Source organism: Acytostelium subglobosum (assembly GCF_000787575.1).
Source record: "Acytostelium subglobosum LB1 DNA, scaffold: scaffold23, whole genome shotgun sequence".
Lineage (NCBI taxonomy): Eukaryota > Evosea > Eumycetozoa > Acytosteliales > Acytosteliaceae > Acytostelium > Acytostelium subglobosum.
The window spans coordinates 169,866-189,853 of NW_012236510.1; the positions used below are offsets into that span (position 1 = coordinate 169,866).

Here is a 19,988-nt window from a genome sequence, read left to right on the forward strand (position 1 = left end):
TCCATGTCTAATAGATGACAAGTCATTCTTCCCTGGGGAGTGAGACAGCCAATTCACAATAATAATAATGTAATATAAATATTTTAACAGGAACAGATAAATGAATAATGTCAATACATATATGGTAATAGATCAAGCCATTTGGTTTGATGACGTGTGTTTTGTATATTTGATCTATTCCGACCTATGTATCCTCTGGTGGGAACAGGCCAAAAACCTTCAACTTTCATCGAATCGGCATGACACAAACATGTGAGATCTCAAACAAGGAAATATCTCCAATTCAATGACTGGTTATTATTTATTAACAGTTGAAAGAAGAACTTACAAGTAAACATATACATAATATATTTATACATACAAGTAATAGTTGTAGTAACAGTATACACTAAAGAGTTGGAGGTATGAATGAATGAATGAATGAATGGATGAAAGACAAACAAACTTACATTACATGACAACAAACCAAAACAGTTGTTCAATCAACATCAACATTGTAATACTGTATGATAGATAATAATAAGAACAATGGTGGTGCCTCAAGCAGCAGCAATAACATTGATGTAGCCGTTACACCAGATAGAGACACATGTAATAGCAAGGAAGAACAATGTATACTGTTCAATGAGGTCTACCATGATCATGGAAATGAATGTTGGCCCGACCACATTACATCAAACATTGTGTTGGATGATGTATCACGTTTGAATGCCACACGTGTCAATGCAATGTATCAAGTACGTAGCGTGGAGGATGTCCAGCGTGTGCTGGAATGGGCCAAGAAGACCAAGCAAACAGTGTCTGTGCGTGGCCAGAAGCACTCGATGGGTGGCCACACACTCAATCCAGACGGCGTCGTCATCGACATGCAGTACATCAATCACATGCAATTTGATCGCGAACGCAATTCAGTCACGGTTGGCACTGGCGCGCTATGGTCCGACCTGATCCAGTATCTCAACCTGTTCGCCAAGGCACCACGCACACTGCAGTCTTACTCCAGCTTCTCGATCGGTGGCACTCTCAGTGTCAACGGCCACGGTATCACCACCGACTACTGTCTCGCCGAGTCTGTGATTGAGTTCCGTTTGGTCACAGCCGACGGCGCCATCATGCGTTGTGCGCGCGACGCCGAGACCGAGGAGGCACGCCAGCTGTTCAGCCTGTGTATTGGTGGCTACGGCCTGTTTGGAGTGATCTACGACGTTGTGCTCAAGATCAAGGACAACTACCGTCTCCAGATGGACACAGTCACCACCCAGCTGCGCGACCTTCCCCACGTCTACGAACCAATGATCGACGCGATGCTCGCTGGCGAGATTGAGATCAAGTTGGCGCGTATCGATATCACCAACTTTGAGTTAGCCGACATCTACATGTTCCGTCGCCACTCGCTGACGCCAACCGTGTCCAACCTGCCAGCAAAGCCCAAGGAGATGACCATGGCCTCAAAGACCATCTACAAGTGGTTCGCCGGTCCCCTGCGCGAGCTGCGCTTTGCCATGGAGCACCAGCTTGGCGTGGCACTCGACTGGAGCGAGGTCAATGACTCCAACCTCCTGCTCTTCGAGTCTGCCAAGCCCCTGGCACAGCTCTACTCGCCCTGGCTATTGATCGACGACACATTCATTCTTCAAGAGTACTTTGTGCCCAAGGAGAACTTCAACACTTGGATATCTGCCGCCAAGGACTTGGTCGTGGGCCACATCAACAAGGAGACCAAGCTGTCCCTTCTCAACATCACAATCAGATACGTTCATCATGACACGGACAGCGCGTTGCCATATTCTCGCGCACCAGGTGGCTCCTTCGCCTTTGTATTCTACTTCCGCATTCGTCGCACCAAGGAGGCCGACGATCTCTTGCACAGCTATCACAACAAGTTGACAGAGATCACTTTGTTGGAGGGTGGCACATTCTATCTGCCCTACCGACACCATTATTCACATGATCAGTTGCTCGCGGCCTACCCTGGATTCACACAATTCACTCAGATGAAGTCCAAGTACGATCCTGATCAAAGATTCTCAAACCTTTGGTGGTCACATTATGGCGCAAACACTACTCCCACCAAGCAAGTACCACTCACTGTCAAAGAGAATGAGCTTCATGAGGTCCCAGCGCTGGCATCAATGGACGACAAGATCATATCGAAGGAGGACTTGGACAAGCTTCTGGATCAGACGTCCATCCATAGACTGGGATCATTCCGCGCGTTGCTCAAGGACCCATTACTCAGACATACATTCAGCGACACGTTCCTGGTAGACATCCTGGCACTGGGCAGCCGCAATGAGTTGATGCGACTGATGAACACATCGGTCTGGGACAACCGTCTCAAGGACGACAATGACATCTACGAGAACCTGGTACGATGCTTGCAATCCAAGTCGGGCCCATTCGGTGAGATCGTCAAGGTGTGGAAACAGGTCAAGCAGTTGTCCGATCAGCGCAAGGAGTTGGTACGCGAGACTGTCTCGGTGCTCTCTCACGTCGGACTCGTGGGCAAGGTACACGATCTGGTCTCGATTGGCGACCACGGCAAGTTGGTCGCGCCACTGCGCAAGGCTCTCAGAATGCAGGGCGACACGTGGATCGTGCATGATGTGCAGGCTGATGACTCTGACATTGGCGCTACACTGGAGCGTGGTGTAATCAATCAGAAGGAGCTGGGCACTTTCGAGCAGATCGACTATATGCACGTGCGAAAGGATGGACGCGAGTTCCCCAACATCCCCGACGAGAGCTGCGACCTGGTTACGATGAACCAGGGTCTGCATCATCTGCCACCCGCACACATCCCTCACTTCCTCAAAGCAGTCAATCGTATCCTGCGCACAGGTGGCTGTCTAATCATTCGTGAACACGACTTGGACGACAACAAACATCTGCTGCCAATGCTAGACTGCGCGCACATGGCGTTCAATCTGCTCACTGGCGTCTCATCTGTCGATGAGAAGCGTGAGATTCGAGGCTTCCGCTCAGTGATTGAGTGGCGCCAGATCGTGGAGCACTTTGGATTCCGCGACACCATGGTCTACGAGATGCAGCCACACGACCCCACCGTGGACATCATGATCTGTTTCAGAAAGGTCAGTCCAGTGGACATTGCTTCACTCACAAGTCCCAAGCAGATTGTAGCCGCCGCGCCCAAGCCCAGGAAGGTCTACTCGGACAAGCTGTACACACCTGTGCCCCCATCGCGACTAAACGCCGCTCTCAATCAGCTGCCACACCTCACGCTTAACCTGATAAAGGGCGTAATCGAGATGCTTCGTGTCAATATCCCGCAGTTCCAGCAGTGGCTGGCCAGGATCGTGTCGACCATGATCCCCAAGTCGCTGCCAGGCTTGGCCGACTCGGCAGAGATGATACTCAAGCAGTACGTCAACCCCTTCCTCACGATCCTCGAGCGTTTCGACCCGCTCACTGAGGCCGCCATCCCCCAAGCCAACACTTCCGACAACATTGTACCTGATGAGCTCTTCCTCCTTGTGCATGTTTTGCGCGCTCGTGCCAAGAAGGGCGGTGGCATCTTTGAGACGGCCATCATTGGTATCATCGATCAGCTGGTTGGCTTCAAGAATGAGGTCATTGCAGAGGTGACTGACGTCATCAATCAACAACCGGCACAGCTACCACCCGCATTGAGTCTTCTGGATGACGCTCACCTCAAGGAGATCAAGGATGAGGTTCACCTGCTGTTCCAGACAATGCCCGAGTTGGCCAATCTCGAGCACGTGGTCAAGAATGTCGGTCTGTCAGCTCGTGCTACCAACCTCATCGGCACGCTACTGCCAAACGAGTTTGATCAACAAACCTTGGCAAGATGGATCTCGGAGAAGTTGGACGTGCCCGCTTGGGTAGCACTCAAGTCTGCGATGATCGATGTGCGGTCCCAGAAAAACCTGCCCACAATGGACCTCATCAAACTCAAGGGCTCACCATGGAACCGTGCGATCAGCACAATCATGGGCGCACCATCAGTACAGTTCACAGGCTACCAGGAGACGATGGCAGGCTGGGTTGGTCTTGGCGATGTAATCACCTTGTGGAGGAAGGCCCAGAAGAAGGCCACAAAGAGGAGAAACTCCACTGCATCAATGGGCACGGCATTGTCTCAAGAGATGCTGGAGCACCTCGAGAAGATCAGTCCACTGGCCAAGTACGAGGGCAAGGCAACACGCTTGGACAATGTCCTATACATCGTATCGGCATCATTCAAGCACTACTCTCTCACCAAGCTACTCAACAGCGTTGTGGTGGACATCACGGCCGAAGCCAATGCGGCCATCGATGTGCAGACCGCTTCACTCAAAATGGCCGACATCAAGGGCTATGGATCAGGCTTCATGAAGGGCGCCAGTCAGTTCAGAATGGGCGATCACAAGTTTGAGATTGTCTATCGCACGATGCCCGAGGTCAAGACAATGCGCATGGACAAGACACTGTCGTCCACAATCAAACTGTCTCACCTCCTTGCCAAGCAGGGCCACTTTGACGGCCGCCACCACGCCAACAGCGACTCTCTCAATCACTACAAGCTGCCAGAATGGATGCAGGTCGAGATGGTGCAGGTGTTTGGCAACTTCATGGAGCACACACCATGGTATCGCTTTCCCTTCATCTCGATGCTCAAGGTGTACTTTGATGTCCTGTTCAAGGAGTTTGGCCTGGTGTCCCAAGAGCATGGTGTGATGGCCGCACTCTCTGATCAGGGCTTCCTGATCGACCTGGTGCCAGGTATCGTCATGTCGGTCATCCTCGGCCAGATGGCCTTGCTCGCACTGCCCCTTCGCAAGATGCTCGGCGACACCTACGACGATTCACAGATGTACGAGTCCATTGTCGTGTTGGCACCATCGAGTGTACAATGGCAGACGATTGATGAGAGGATCATTCCAATCAAGTCACTGGACCATGGCGTGCATGTACTCCGCGTGCCAACATTCAAGCCATTCTCAGAGATATTGCAGACTATTGCAAAGAATGCTCCAGCCGTCACTATACTCCAGATCTCCAACAACTCATCATTGCAAATCAAGTTGGAGTCCAATGTCGAGCATCTCAAGGTCACACTCAAGGCACTTGGTCAATTCGAGGACTGCAAGATCAACTTCAATTACAACCTATTCCCAACAACAACAACAACCAAACAGCCAGCACATCCAGCACAGACAACAACAGGTAGCACTGTTACCAAGCATCCAGAACATCTACTTCCACAACAAATCTCTGTTGATGTACGTGTAATCCATTTGCTACCATTCATCCGACATGTAAATACCATCACAACCGTCAAGATAGTACAGATATACGATTACTATGCCTAGGTAATAATGTCAATAAATGTATGGACATCCATCACGTGATGTCCAATCCAGTCACGCACTTCCAGTTTCCCAACACTTTCGCGAAAGACACCCCACACTCTATTCCTCGTTCTTCTTGTTTGGGGGTTCTTTTGAACAAACAACAAGCTCATTCAATCATTCTATCAACATCATCATCAGGTGTATAACATATAATATAACTATGTCTGATACTATTACATCAAATACAACAGCATCGACTACAGCAGAGAAGGAGATATGCTCCACACCTAATTGTGGCAAACCAGCCAATCTGCATTGTCCAACATGTGAGAAGCTAAACCTGAAGCCAGTCTCTAATTTCTGTTCACAAGACTGTTTCAAGTTATTCTGGCCAATACATAAACTGTCTCATTGTAAGTACTCTTGATTATTGATTGAATGGATGAATGATTGAATGAGTTTGCTAACTGATTGAACAAATACAGTAACAATTGATGAGGCTAAACAAGTTTCTTCAGCATTTAATGGTTTCAAGTTCACTGGCAAGCTGAGACCTTACAAGATTACACCACGTCGTACTGTACCTGCTGGTATTCAGCTGCCAGATTATGCAATCGATTGTATGTATCATCTGACATTATTAGCCATGTAGTTGATGAACAGAGTTCAGCAGGATCAGCAACAGCAATGAGATATCATGGAATGAAGGAAGGAAGGTTGAGGAGTGACACAGAGTGAGAACAAGACAGATACAACTCAGACAGATTGCACGTCATGAACTAACAATCATCCAATCTCCACCTCATTTGACAGCGGTGCCACACAGCGAGCGAGCAGCAGACAGACGCAATACACCAATCCCAATTCATAATAAGGAGGAGATTGAGATTATGCGCGAATTGGCGAGAATGTCGAGAGAGGTGCTTGATCTGGCGGGACAGGTCGCAAAGGTGGGCATGACAACCGAGGAGTTGGACATCATCGTGCACAATGCTATTATTGAGCGTGGAGCATACCCTTCGCCACTCAACTACTGCGGTTTCCCCAAGTCGTGCTGCACCAGCATCAACGAGGTCATCTGTCACGGTATCCCCGATCTGCGTCCACTGCAAGACGGTGACATCGTAAACGTTGACGTCACGCTCTATTGGAAGGGCTTCCACGTCGACCTCAACGAAACCTTCCTTATTGGCAACGTTGACGAGGCTGGCCAGAAGTTGGTGCGTGTCGCCTACGAGTGTTTGGAGAAGGCCATGGCCATCCTAAAGCCTGGTGTCATGTACCGCGAGCTTGGTGACGTCATCCAAAAGCACGCCAACCAAAATGGACTGTCAGTCGTCAAGAGCTACTGTGGTCATGGTGTTGGCCGTCTGTTCCACGGCAATCCAACCATTCCTCACTATGGAAGTAAGTTAGTTCACTCACTATACCTGCAATCACATTGTGAACTAACCAACAAATCAATCAAACTATATTATAACAGAGAACAAGGCAGTTGGTACAATGAAGTCTGGTCATATTATTACAATTGAACCAATGATCAATGAGGGAACGTGGAATGATGACATGTGGCCTGATGATTGGACTGCTGTCACCAAGGATGGCAAGCGATCAGCACAGTTTGAGCACACCATTCTCATCACCGACACTGGCTATGAAGTTCTAACCAAGCGTACAGTTGGATCTTACATCGACAGGTTAAAGAAGGAATAAAAGTTGATTGATTAATTGTGATTGATTGTGATTGGTCGATTGTGATAGATTGATTGAGTGAGTGAATGGAATGTTCCAACGACTCTATTCTACAACAAATATATCTTACAATCCCCATTGCATAGTCGTATGATCAGATTCGTTTTGGATATTTTGGATGACGTTTTGATCACAATGGGGCTGAAAAAGCATGAACCCGAGTGATGGGTCGCCTTTGTTTGCGAGTCGCTCAGCAAAGGATCATTCATTCAATCAAAGTTGTAACATATACACATATTTATTTATTTATTCAATCACTCACTCAATCACTCATTCAATCAATCACCAACCAACTTGTTCAGAATGATGATGGACCGGTCGGTCAATCAATCTGGTGGCCAAACATCCAGTAGCAATATAAACAACAGCATTAGCAGTGATCCATTGACTTCATCAATGTTAATATATATAACAGTGTCACCTTGGGACGACCGCCAGTCAATCAGTGGCATCAATGTACATACTCTGATCGGTGACATACAGGTGTTCTTCAAGCAAACTGGACGAAGCATTAAAATACGCGAGTTGGACAATTATGCATTGTACAAGTCGTTGGACTATGGCACACGAGCTCATCTACCGTCAACAGTTGGCGACGCCCTGCACATATCGATGGATAACGGACTACAGCAACACAAGACCACAACGCGCATCAAGCTGAAAGGAAGCGGGCACTTCAAACGCCGTCTGCGCATGTCAAACAACCAGACGCTGCACACATACAACATTAACGGCGGCACTCATCTTGAGCTCCGCCAGGTGTCTTCCTCTCTGGCCGCTGGTGGTGGGATGCCCCGCTGGTTCTACAAGACCATCGTGCCGTCCAATCAGCTTGAGACCTTGCTCAAGGAGTCGGCCACCGCATCGAATCCCAGCTCGCCCACCCAGCCACACCAACATCGTGGCTCATCAGGTGGCGTACAACTCGTGGAGATCAGCAACGATCGTGGGAGTGGTGGATCGTCTGGCGGCGGTGGCAGCAACAGGTCGGCATCGCCATCAATCTCGGTAGATCCGCTAATGGGCAGGTCTTTGCGCAACGTCTCAGACTTTGTGGACACAATCAAGACAAACAAAATAGTGATGGTTGAGTCGCCCAAGCGATCTGTTCGTCTCTGGCGCTTCGCCACACCAACACACAATCACAACAAGCGTGTGCTCGACGTTGTCCAGCGCATCGAGAACCACTTCCCCTCGATCTTACCCGAGTCACAACTGCCCAATGTGCAGGACACCGAACAGCCCCTGATGGACGACCGATGGGAGGCGCGCATCAGCTCGTCCGACGACCTGGTGTCCAAGTGCCTGTGCATGGAGGACAACCTGGGGCAAGAGTCACTCAAACAAGAGTACATCGAGTTCTCCCTGCGCTTTGAGCAGCGCACATCACTTCTGATTGGCGTGGATAGTCGTGTGCTCGTGTGGATCGATCCCATCGAGACCTACTTCACGCTCTGCTTCAGCGGCACCAACACGACAGTGCACGATGCCATCACCTTCATTGTACAATATCTCTATCCCGCAGCTACATCAACTACCGCCATGCCTCAACATAGTCATGGACTTGGACTTGGACTTGGGCAAGGTAATGGACAATCATCGCCACCATTGGTGCCCGGATCTTCTTTGGCTGATCTGATCAGTGGCTATGGACTGTATCTTCATGAGACTAGCGAAGCCAAGCCCATCGCACTGCAACACAAACAGTTATTGTCTAATTGTAAGATGGGCGGCAAGTTGGACATGGACGAGGACATCACACTCATGTTTAAGGCGCGCCATCAGCGACGGAGCAAGAAGCCGGCGTGGACAACCGAGTCCCCTTTAACTGCACACCTGCCTCCGCCCCCGCTGCCATCACTTATCGTCACTGATATCGAGGAGGACAACACTTCAAACAGCGAATCAGACGTCGGCGATGACATTGATGAGGATGGACTGGACGACGAGGAAGGCCACAACCTGACTGTCCTATTCCCTTCGCATCAAACATATCGCCAGTTCCACTTCAACCCCAACCGCACAGTCAACGAGATCATACAGTATATCATCGACTCGACTACATCTAGCAAGCAGGATGACCTCGATAGCAGTGGGAGCATCGTCAGTCCGAGCACGGAAGACGCCTCAACATCTGGCGCCACCACGCCAATGCGCCTGAGTCTCTCGTCCAACCGACACAGCTTCACGACCAAGCCAATATCGCCCGACGCTGCGTGTGAGCAACGCAGCATATCGACCTTTAGAAACAAGATATTCAACAATGTCAGCGAGACTGACGGTCTCTGTCTGTACCACCAGAAGGATGGCGCAGGTGTGTGGATGGAGGGCAATCGCACGCTACTCTCATACTGTCTGCCGCGTGAGGTTGTCGTCGAGTTCAAGCAGCCGCCCACCATCAGCAGGATGACACTGGTCGAGGGCATCAGGAACACGATCAAGGTGCACTACAAGCAACAATCATTCATCGTGGTGTATGGTCGCTACACGATGATCAATGATCTACGCGACCTCCTCCTGGAGAACTGCTGTACCTCACCAGAGGAAGAGAGGGAGGTGGAGTCATGCGAGATGTATCTCGTCAAAGCCAGTGGACTAACAATACCACTCAATCACATTGATCGATTCGAGCTCATCCAAATTGACACACAGGTATGTGGCCATCACCCCTGGATTCATACCAATCACCCACTTACCATTTCCTCGCCCCACCCCAGGACATCATTGAGTTCCGACCTACATTGATTCAATCCATGTTGATTAAGGAGTCCCTGCAGGACTTTGTTGGACCACAGACATTGGCTGTGATTCCAGGCGAACATATTCTACACAAGCGTAACAGCGAGAGGGTCGTGGGCGGCCAACACAAGAAGGGCATGATGTTCCTGACGAACTACAGGTTCATCTTCAACGCCTATAATCGATCTTCTTACGACGATGCTGGCACTAAGGACGACTGCGACCTGCCCATCACGCTGATCCACCGAGTCAAACACTCGAGCAACACCAACTTGACCGAGCTCACTTGCAAGGACTTCCGAGTGTGTGTCTTCCCCACGGGCGACATGGCCATCTGGGACAAGCTGCGCTCATACCACGAGTCTGGCGACATCAGCAAGACATTCGCTTTCTCCAACGCCGAACCCATGGACGCCAGTCTCGACACGGTCTACAACGTGGTGGACGAGTTCATCAGACTCAAGTTCCCCATCACCGACTGGCGAATCACCTATGTCAACCAGGACTATGGCATGTGTCCGACGTACCCATCGCAGTTCATCGTGCCCGAGTCCGTGTCGGACGATCAGCTGAACAAGATCGCGTCCTTCCGTGAGAAGGGCCGAGTGCCCGCCATTTGCTGGATACACAGTCTACACCGCTCGACCATCTCACGATGCAGCCAGCCACGCGTCGGCATCTTCAAGTCCAAGTGCAATGAGGACGAAGAGTACCTACGCGTGATCACCAAGTCCAACACCAACTGCAAGATACTCACAGTGATGGACTCTCGGCCCATGGCCAACGCCAAAGCCAACACACTCCTTGGCAAAGGTCACGAGGACACCAATCTCTACTCCAACGTTGAGCTCAAGTTCTTGGGTATTGGGTATGTAACTGGCGAGCCTCCAATGCCTCGAGCGCTCAATCATTCTAACGTCAATCCATTAGCAACATACATGTGATGAGGGACAGCTACAAGAAGCTGTTCACAGCCATCCAATCACCTGATACCAACCTTGCTTGGTTGTCATTGTTGGAGGACTCGCAGTACTTGCAGCACATACATCAGTTGATACATGCAGCCAACATGGTGGTGGACCTTGTGGATAAGAAGGGCGCATCAGTACTCACACATTGCAGTGATGGATGGGATCGCACCTCGCAACTCGTCTCTCTGTCACAGCTGCTGCTCGACCCATACTATCGCACAATCAAGGGATTCCAGGTGTTGATCGAGAAGGAGTGGCTGAGCTTTGGCTACCAGTTCACGTTGCGTTGCAACCACATCACGCAGGGCAACAACGACGAGGACTTCTCGCCCATCTTTTTGATGTTTATCGATGCCGTGTGGCAACTGACCAACCTGTTCCCGACGACCTTCCAGTTCAACGAGCGATTCCTCATGGCCATCTTGGACGCCATGTACAACTGCAAGTACGGCACATTCCTGTTCAATAGTCAACGCGAGCGAAACATACAGATCAAGTACAATGGAGCACTTGCTTCGCTGTGGACACAGATCAACGCGGACCTCGAGCAACACACCAACTACTTCTACATCAACAATCCCAAACCACTATTCCATCACTACTTCCCTGCCGACATCCAATTCTGGAGCAACTACTATCTGCGATGGAAGGACAACTACGAACCAAGGATGCTCATCGACTCCACAATCATGTCGAGTGTGCTGGAGACAAAGAAGAGTGTTCTTGGTGCTACCAAATCAGGTAGTAGTAACAAATAATATTCTTTGGCAATTATTTTGGCGATTTATTAATGATATGGGATTGGAACTATTCCATGATAATTCAGAAATATATATTATTGTTTAGTTTTGTCAAGTTTCTGGACTATGTGTGTTGTTCCAATGAATGGTTGTCCATTGGACTGAGTGTTTCCAAGTTTCTTAAGATATAAAAGTTGGCGAGAAATATTAAACTATATTGTGATACCTTTATGGATCTTGTTGAAGAGTGATGTATTGAAATGAATAATGTTGTTGGTGAGAGATATGACCTTGTGTTAATTTACCATCTCCACCCACATCTCGAAATAACTGATAGTGTGTCTCACGAAAACTAACAATTTGTAGTTTGATTGATCAATCTATAAATGAATCGATGAGTAATTATTCAAATCTTTGATTATTCAGATTGCCTTGATACTCAACTCCGAGTTGTAACCGATCCTGTCACCTGTTTTTTTGAACACCAAAGTTAATTTTACAAAGATTATAAAAAAGTAAATGATACCGTTCATATTGGAGCAAGGGTACAGAAGATTACCCATTGTCTCAAGTAATTCTACCCTTCAGACTCCTACTTATGTATCCCCTTTATTGATTGGATCAGTTCCAAAATATCTTCCCTTTTGAAATGGATAAACCCTCAACTTAATACTTCATCTCTAATAAATTAATTATTGATGTACCCTACCAATAACAGTATCGAAAAGTAATAATTATGCATTTATAATAAATATATTAGTTTGACTTTTGTTGAAGATTGATCATCTGTAGCTCCTCCTCTGATTGTTTGCCAGCTAGGATGGTTGGATATTTGGTAGTGGTCTGATCGTTTTGGAATGGTGGCAACACGCTCAGCATCTTGTCAGAGGCAACGTGTCCGAATAGAGTGGACGAGATACGCCACAGTGAGCGACCCTCATCCTTAGCCTTCTGGACGGCGGCGATAGTCTCCTTGGTGACGACAACCTCGTGGAAGCCGGCATGAATGTCGCCTCCTGTGATCCACTCGAGCTGCTTGCCTGCCTGCAGCAACAGACATCCAGGTGGCACGCGCACCAGCACACGAGTGCCGTCTCGCAGCCAGATGTACAGGCCTGGGAAGCGGCTGCGACCGTGGATGGTGAGCAGGTTGAAGTCGTAGTGGAAGCCGGCAAAGATCTGGTCCAGCTCGCCAAAGCGCTTCAGGTCCGAGCCGGTTGGCGCCAGCAGATGTGGGCCGTTCTTCATCAGCTCGGTGATGGTGTTGCGCGGCAGACCGTAGCCGACGGCGATCATCTCGGACACTGTCTCGATGGAGGACAGCATCAGCGAGCCCCACTTGTCCATCACTCCCTGCCAGTGAGGGAACTTCTCGGGGATGACTGGTGGGCAGTTGAGCTCGGGGTAGGCGGTCTGTTCGGGTCTGTCACCGATCCTCCAGAAGAATCGCCACTTGGGGTCGGCGCCACGTGGTGCGTGTGCGGCGTACTGGGGCTTCAGACTCTTGATGACATCGGCATGATCTCTTGGGTGCTCTGTGAACTCTGGTGTGGCGCCCAACTGGTAGCTCCACTCTGGATGCACGTCCTTCATCAACATCTCTGTTGGCTGCTCATAATACTGCTCCATCATATCGAGGAATCTTTAAAATGAGTGTGTGAGAAATGACGTCAGTGAGTGATCGATCGATCAAGATATAAGATGATCATTGATTGATTGTTTGATTGATCGGTATTTGCAGCATGGTGATTGATGGGGCATGCATGTAATATGAATGAACATACCTGCTGTTCTCTTCATCGTTGACTCTTGGACTCTTGATTACCAGACAGCTGGTCTCTTGAAGGGTCTTTACCAGATCCTTGCAATCTTGGATGGCTTCGGCCGACTCGGGATTCTCCAAAAATCTTCCAATGTCAATAATTGCTGGTCCTTGTTCCATTTGTAAAGTATTGTTCTCTTTATGATGTAATGTATAAGTGTGAGAAAGAGAGTGTGTGTATATGTGTGTGTGTATCACGGCTAAATGTCGGTATTATGTTTGGTTCGGCGGCGCGGTGTTGTGAAGACCAAGAGACTCACTCAATCCCTTTGCTAAGTTTGTTTGGTTGCTTGCTTGCAAAAGGGTGTGTGGAGCCCAAAATTTAATTAAATTTAATAAAAATAAGATGAAGAATCTTGACGAGATGCAGGATTAAGGTGATGTATGAGTGTGTGGGCATGGGTGCATGTAACGAGTGGATCATTTGTGTCTCTGATCGTCTCTCACAGCCCACAAAAGTATGTGCCAGATTGACCCGGGCCTCGATAACTTTGTTTATGATGAACATTTTCAAATATCCATGTGACTTTGAATTGAATCGAATTGGATTGTTGTTGTTGGTGTGAGGTTGTCTAAACAAACAACTCTGGTTCATTCGTCATCAGTTGTTATGATCTTCCACCTCTGCTGCCCTTGCCTGGGCTTTGCATTCGTTTCTTTGCAGCTACTGTTGAGTTGTTGTTGTTAGTTGGTGTTTGATTGGATCTCTTGGGCGGTACAACATTCCTTCCAACCTTTTTCTGATTGACTGCTCCTCCACCTCTACCTCCTCTCTTGTTGTTGGCCTGTTTTCTTTTGTTGTGATGTACTTCCTCCTCCTCCTCCTCCTCCTCCTCCACCTCATCATCTTCGGACTCAAGTTCCTCCTCATCTTCATCTTCATCTTCATCCATTAACTCCTCGCCTTGGTCCTCATCCTCTTCCTCTTCCTCCACCACTTTTTGTTTGGCCGCTGCTTTTCTACTTGATGTCTTTGCATTTGAAGTTGATGTAGCAGCAACAGCAGACTTTGGCGACAATGTAGCAGTCTTGGCAAACATTGGATATGACTCCAACTTGTTGTTGGCTATCAGATTGGCCAGATGATCGCACATTCTTATAATATCCTTCCTACTATCACAATTGAATACGAATTCCTTCAACCTAGAGTCGAATATGAATGATGAGTGAGTGCATGATTGAATGAATGAGATGAGACAGATACATACAACTTCATATCACCTTTCTTCTTGTGATAGAATCCCAATAGTTCTTTCTCTTCTATGCTCGATACCAATGATCCACTCATCTTCTTCTCCTTTTCTATATCTTTGAAGAAGTCATTGATCCTATCCTCAGTCAACCTTACAATATCATATTGTTTCAGCCATGCTTCATACAAGTCCTTTCCAGAGAATCCTTCCAAACTTGTACTACATTATATGTTTGATTAGTTAGTCGATGAAATGATTGATTGATTGAATGAATGATATTTGAGTTGAAACTTACGAATCTACATCACCATGCTCATCATAGAATTGTCTTGACTTTGGATCCTTTAATGTATTATATATTCTACCAAGCTTTTGGAATTGCTCTTTAGCTTCCTCCGATGAATTCTTATCGGGATGTACCTCTTTGGCTAGTTTATAATATGCACGTTTGATCTCAGAGTCTGATGCAGTTGGTGAAACACCAAGTATCTCATAGAATGTCTTATCCTCATCATCTACAACTGACTTTACTCTTTGTTGTTTATTCTCAATATTACTTGACATCATCATCTTATTATATTATATATATATATATATATTATCTGTACAAGTTATTATTACAAAGATGAATGAAATAAGTAATGAAAAAAGCGGGAAATGAACCCGATTTGAATTTGAGTATTGAATGAACTTCTTCAAATTGAAGCAACAACGTTACACACCTTGTTTGGATGATGGGGTTGTGGGTGATTGATTGAATCACACTCCAAGCTTCATTCAATCTCAAGATTGAGTAAAGTGTAGTTGTAGAGATAAGATATATATAGTTATAATTATTGTATATATGTGTATATAGATATATATTTATTGAGAATGTTAAAGAATAATGTGATGCAGGATGGTGATCAGCATCATGAAGTTACTACAACTACAACAAGTAACGTTGTTGACGACGACAATGATACAGATAATGATGAACAATATGACGATGATGATGATGATGATGACAACGAATATGATCTAAAGACTTTAATTGAAATGGATAGACAACGACAAAGACATAGACAACCAAATGAAGATGGTGATGGTGATCGTGAAGGTCATCAACACCATGATGATGATAATGGTGATTGTGGAGACATGGATACGAACGATGCCATTGAATTGTTGATTAGAGAAGTGGATGAACAGTGGTCGACAAGACCACCAGTATGCATTGACAAGGATGAGATTGACATGTTTGGATTCAAGTTGGATGCACATGGATTCGGCGTACCCACCACAAACAAGGAACCATTCCACAGTCGACCCATCCAACCTCTACTCAATCAATCAAAGAGTCTCAGCAACCTACTATATCTACTCGAGGTTGAGATCGTCTTTTTCAACAGTCTCAACAATCCACCGCCCTCCCTTATCTACTCTGATCAAATGTAAGTCGGTCCACTCGCCAAGACTTGATCAATCACTCGCTGACTCAATCATTCAATCGCCAGCTCGGAGAAGTCCACGCTCAACATCAGCCAATGTTTGTTACGCTTGCCAACTGGCGTGTTGTTCTGTTTGTTGACGGATCACTTGACAAAGAGCTTCTCGGGCTCGGGCTTGAGCAGCCAGACTGACATATTCAAGGCTTGGTTCAGGACTTATCGCCTGTTCTCGCCCGACTTGAACTTCCTCCTGATCAAATGGCTGTGCTATCCTCTGTTCCTCAGCGAGAGCGAGCGTTATGAGCTCGTGGAGTTCATCTTGAACGAATGTACACTATCTTCACACGCCAGGAAGCAGCTACTGACGCGACAGGAGCCCTTCTTCCTCGCCCGGCCGCCCACCGCATTGGACCTTTTCACATCGCGCTATCATACATCGACACACATGCCCCTGGCGGCATACGCCGCACTCTTTGACAATGCCAAGTTGTTCAAGATACTGTTTCATCGCGAGGAGCACGACGCTTCATTCCCAACACTGTTGGACATCACCTGCATGCGAGGTTCGTCCGCCATGGTCGGTCACATCCTCGCCACTCAACCCAAGTATCTTGCGATGAACCCAAGTGCGATGCCGTTGTGGTCGGCTGCACACAGCGGCAACCTGGAGGTCCTCAGCCTGCTGAATCATCACACCGAACTAATGAATTGCAAGGATCATCCGCACCAACCCAACGTGTTGGAGTGCTGTCTGCTGCTAGGCCACACCGAGTTCCTCGAAGCATTGTTTAGCCATTGCCCCAACATCAATAGCAAGTTGATTGTCGAGCAGGTCAGTCAAGATCGCGCGCCACATACTCAGCCCGACAAGAGCGACTGCTCGACGCTGGGCATCCTAGTCGCCCAACACAACATCAAGTCGATCACATTCATTTATCGTCACCTCGACATCAAGCAAGCGCAATGGCAGCATATCTGCCCTGGGATTCTGCTGCGTCTCGTCAACTCCTCGCAGCCATCAGCCTACCAAGTGCTGCTCCAGCTGCACACGATGGGCCACACGATCGACACGTTTGAGAAAGGACTACCCTATTCATTCTTTGCGCGATCCACACTCAATCTTGGCTTCCTGCTATCGATCAATAACAACACACATGTCAATGTGCATGTCGATATGAAGACATGGCTGGCAGTGTACAACACGTATCTTGGCCCTGGCTCTGGCTTTGGCGACCCATTCCACATCCAGCATTTGAGTGCCACGCATCCTTTGTTCCACGCAGATAGATACAGCCTGCTTGAGCTGTTCCTCGTGCTGGACCAGGAGGAGCTGGCCATGTACATGATCGGATCGCACAGCAAGAAGGTGGACATGGGCAAGTTTGGCCAATGCATTCATCATCTGAGTGCTGAGCGCCAGGACAAGTACAAGGAGGCGTTCAACAATGCCAAGTACAGACCAAAGTCACTAGAGTACAAGGGAGAGGAGATTGATCAAGATATCATTCACATGATGGAGGACCTTATCAAGGAGGAGGAGAATGAGAAGTCCAAACGTCGAGCAAAGTCCAACAAGAAGAAAAAGAAGCAGCCTACCTCTGCTGCAACAGTTGGCACACCAACCAAGTCACCAATGAAACAGTATCCCCAAGTACAACAACAACAACAAGAAGTCAATCATGATGATGGCGAGGATGAAGAGAAAGATGATGATGACTTTGTGTTGACACTCAATACGAATAGAGTGACTACTCCTGCTACTACTACTTCAACAACAACAGCCACGACACAGAGCAAACCAAGACAGGTACCAACAAGACAGAATAGCAATGGTAGTCTGAGTAATGGTGGGGGATCAAAGGATACGCCAACCAAGCGGCCTCCACCACCAACAAAGAGACAGAACTCCAAACAGAACTTATTATCTCAATCACCAACATCCACAACCACGACCACGACTACGACTACACCATCAACAACCCAACATCATCCACCACTGACTATTCAGACTCAATGGCCATCGATACCAACCAACCGACAACAACAACAACCATTAACTCCACACAAACAACACACACAAGCGACAACACATAATGGCGATACCCTACCATCACCAGGTGGACCACCAAAGATCGTATCACCAACACAACTACAATCGATGACAAGACAGACGGTCAACATTGAAGAGTTGGAGTGCAAGGTTGGCAAGTTTAGATTCAGCAGGAAGGAGTCACATATCATTGGCAGAGGCAGCAATGGCACGCTGGTATTCCGGGGCATTTGGAACGAGCGGATACCAGTGGCCGTCAAGCAGATGCAAAAGGCATTCAACAGCCTTATCTCCAAGGAGATACAGGTGCTGATACAGCTGACCGACTCGAACTGTCCAAACATCGTGCGCTACATCGACCAGGAGGAGGACGACATGTTTGTCTACCTCGGCATCACGCTCTGCGATCTGTCGCTGCAGGAGCTGGTCGAGGACAGCCGCCACCACCATCTCCTGGCCAGTCTGAGGCAGGAGCAGATGATCAGCGACATTGTGGAGGGCGTGCGCTTCCTACACTCGCACAACATTGTTCACAACGACTTGAACCCGCGCAACATCCTCTTCAAGGACGGCCATCTCCTCATCTCGGACATGGGCCTCAGCAAGATGTTGATCGACTCGTCATTCACCTTTACGCACTCGCCCTCAGGTCAAGGCGGCTACCATCCCGCCGAAGTACTGCTACAACAGCGCAAGACTAGTGCCGTGGACATCTTCTCACTGGGTTGTCTGATACACTATATATTGAGTGGCGGTGGACATCCATTTGGAGACAAGCTATTCCGCGTCACCAACATCCTCATGCACCAGCACATCCAGCTCACGAGCCAGATACACGACAACAACATGGCGGTGGACTTGATCACCACGATGATTAGGAAGGATGCGGACCAGCGCCCCACCATCACGCAGGTGCAGAAGCATCCGCTCTTCTGGACGGTCGATCATCGGCTCAAGTTCATCGACCGCGTCAACCAAGCGGTCAAGAAGTATCCATTGAAGTACCTCAACTATAACTACGCCACTACACCACTGGTGGGCATTACCGCGCCATACCCTGGCGACACGTGGGACAGCGCAATCGATGCACAGCTGCTCAAGGAGTTGACGCAGGGCGTGGCAGTGGCGTACAAGTTTGACATGACCAAGGACTTGATTCGATGCATTCGCAATGCTATACATCATCATCAGGACATCTTTGTGGACAAGATCAAGCGACTACATTACTTTGACACTGAACAAGCTGCCTACCAATACTTTGAAGACCGACTCCCCAACCTACTCCTGTATCTCTATCAACGACTTGGTCAAGTTATCGAGCTAGTTGGCTCGCCCTATCTATCCGAGTTCTATGTATAAAGCAGCAGCCGTGGCGGCAGCAATAGCGGCAGCATATGTTTGGTGCGCGCCAACCAAGACTTCTTGGATACCGACCCGTCTAGTACCTCTTCTCGAGCTAATGGCTTAACTGAATGAACTGCCTATGTGTGTCTCCTGGTCGCCAGCGGGATACATTGAACAATGGAGTGTGTTCACAAACTGACAAAGAGTTCGTTGAACTTAACTTGGACGCGCCAGAAATACCATCCCAGCCTATCCTCACCTATCTATTGTTATCTGAATATGGAAGTAGTCGGGCTGCGGACTGGGAGGATGTGTGGACCCACCACTAAACCCAGGAGATGGCTTGAGTCCATCGCCCTTCGGGTAAGGAAGGAGTTTGTAGTTTGTGTCTTTGGTCGGTCCACAAGGTCTTTGCAGCATTCTTGAAGATGGCTCCATAGCAATGGATGGCGCATTGCAATTGTAGACCATTGTTGTGAAATGCTGCAAAGCTTGCATCTATTCATAGAGGCCCTGTGTGTCTCCCCATTAGGCTTGGTCACAGATCTAGATGAAGAACAGGGCCCCCCAAAAAAATAATATTAATGTGTTCTCCTTCTATTTTTTTTTTATAAGCCCCGACACACTTTCCT

At 48.1% G+C, this 19,988-nt stretch overlaps 6 protein-coding genes across 6 annotated transcripts; 4 read left to right on the top strand and 2 right to left on the bottom strand.

Moving 5' to 3' along the window:
* Window positions 1–506: 506 nt before the first annotated feature.
* On the top strand, window positions 507–5,333 carry SAMD00019534_096140 (hypothetical protein; the record flags this gene model as incomplete). Its single annotated transcript, XM_012895081.1, has 1 exon — window positions 507–5,333. The coding sequence occupies one exon, from the start codon at window positions 507–509 to the stop codon at window positions 5,331–5,333; it is 4,827 nt and encodes a 1,608-aa protein (XP_012750535.1).
* A 202-nt stretch (window positions 5,334–5,535) lies between these two features.
* SAMD00019534_096150 (hypothetical protein) lies at window positions 5,536–7,028 on the top strand (the record flags this gene model as incomplete). Its single annotated transcript, XM_012895082.1, has 4 exons — window positions 5,536–5,728; window positions 5,801–5,935; window positions 6,129–6,722; window positions 6,799–7,028. The coding sequence occupies 4 exons, from the start codon at window positions 5,536–5,538 to the stop codon at window positions 7,026–7,028; spliced, it is 1,152 nt and encodes a 383-aa protein (XP_012750536.1).
* Window positions 7,029–7,373: 345 nt separating this feature from the next.
* SAMD00019534_096160 (hypothetical protein) lies at window positions 7,374–11,535 on the top strand (the record flags this gene model as incomplete). Its single annotated transcript, XM_012895083.1, has 3 exons — window positions 7,374–9,719; window positions 9,785–10,674; window positions 10,737–11,535. The coding sequence occupies 3 exons, from the start codon at window positions 7,374–7,376 to the stop codon at window positions 11,533–11,535; spliced, it is 4,035 nt and encodes a 1,344-aa protein (XP_012750537.1).
* A 738-nt stretch (window positions 11,536–12,273) lies between these two features.
* On the bottom strand, window positions 12,274–13,459 carry SAMD00019534_096170 (hypothetical protein; the record flags this gene model as incomplete). The annotated part of the gene is made up of 2 exons (XM_012895084.1): window positions 12,274–13,159; window positions 13,302–13,459. 2 exons carry the CDS (start codon window positions 13,457–13,459, stop codon window positions 12,274–12,276), a joined length of 1,044 nt encoding a protein of 347 aa, XP_012750538.1.
* A 488-nt stretch (window positions 13,460–13,947) lies between these two features.
* Window positions 13,948–15,096, bottom strand: SAMD00019534_096180 (hypothetical protein; the record flags this gene model as incomplete). The annotated part of the gene is made up of 3 exons (XM_012895085.1): window positions 13,948–14,482; window positions 14,548–14,751; window positions 14,828–15,096. The coding sequence occupies 3 exons, from the start codon at window positions 15,094–15,096 to the stop codon at window positions 13,948–13,950; spliced, it is 1,008 nt and encodes a 335-aa protein (XP_012750539.1).
* A 309-nt stretch (window positions 15,097–15,405) lies between these two features.
* Window positions 15,406–19,371, top strand: SAMD00019534_096190 (hypothetical protein; the record flags this gene model as incomplete). The annotated part of the gene is made up of 2 exons (XM_012895086.1): window positions 15,406–15,965; window positions 16,029–19,371. 2 exons carry the CDS (start codon window positions 15,406–15,408, stop codon window positions 19,369–19,371), a joined length of 3,903 nt encoding a protein of 1,300 aa, XP_012750540.1.
* Window positions 19,372–19,988: the final 617 nt, after the last annotated feature.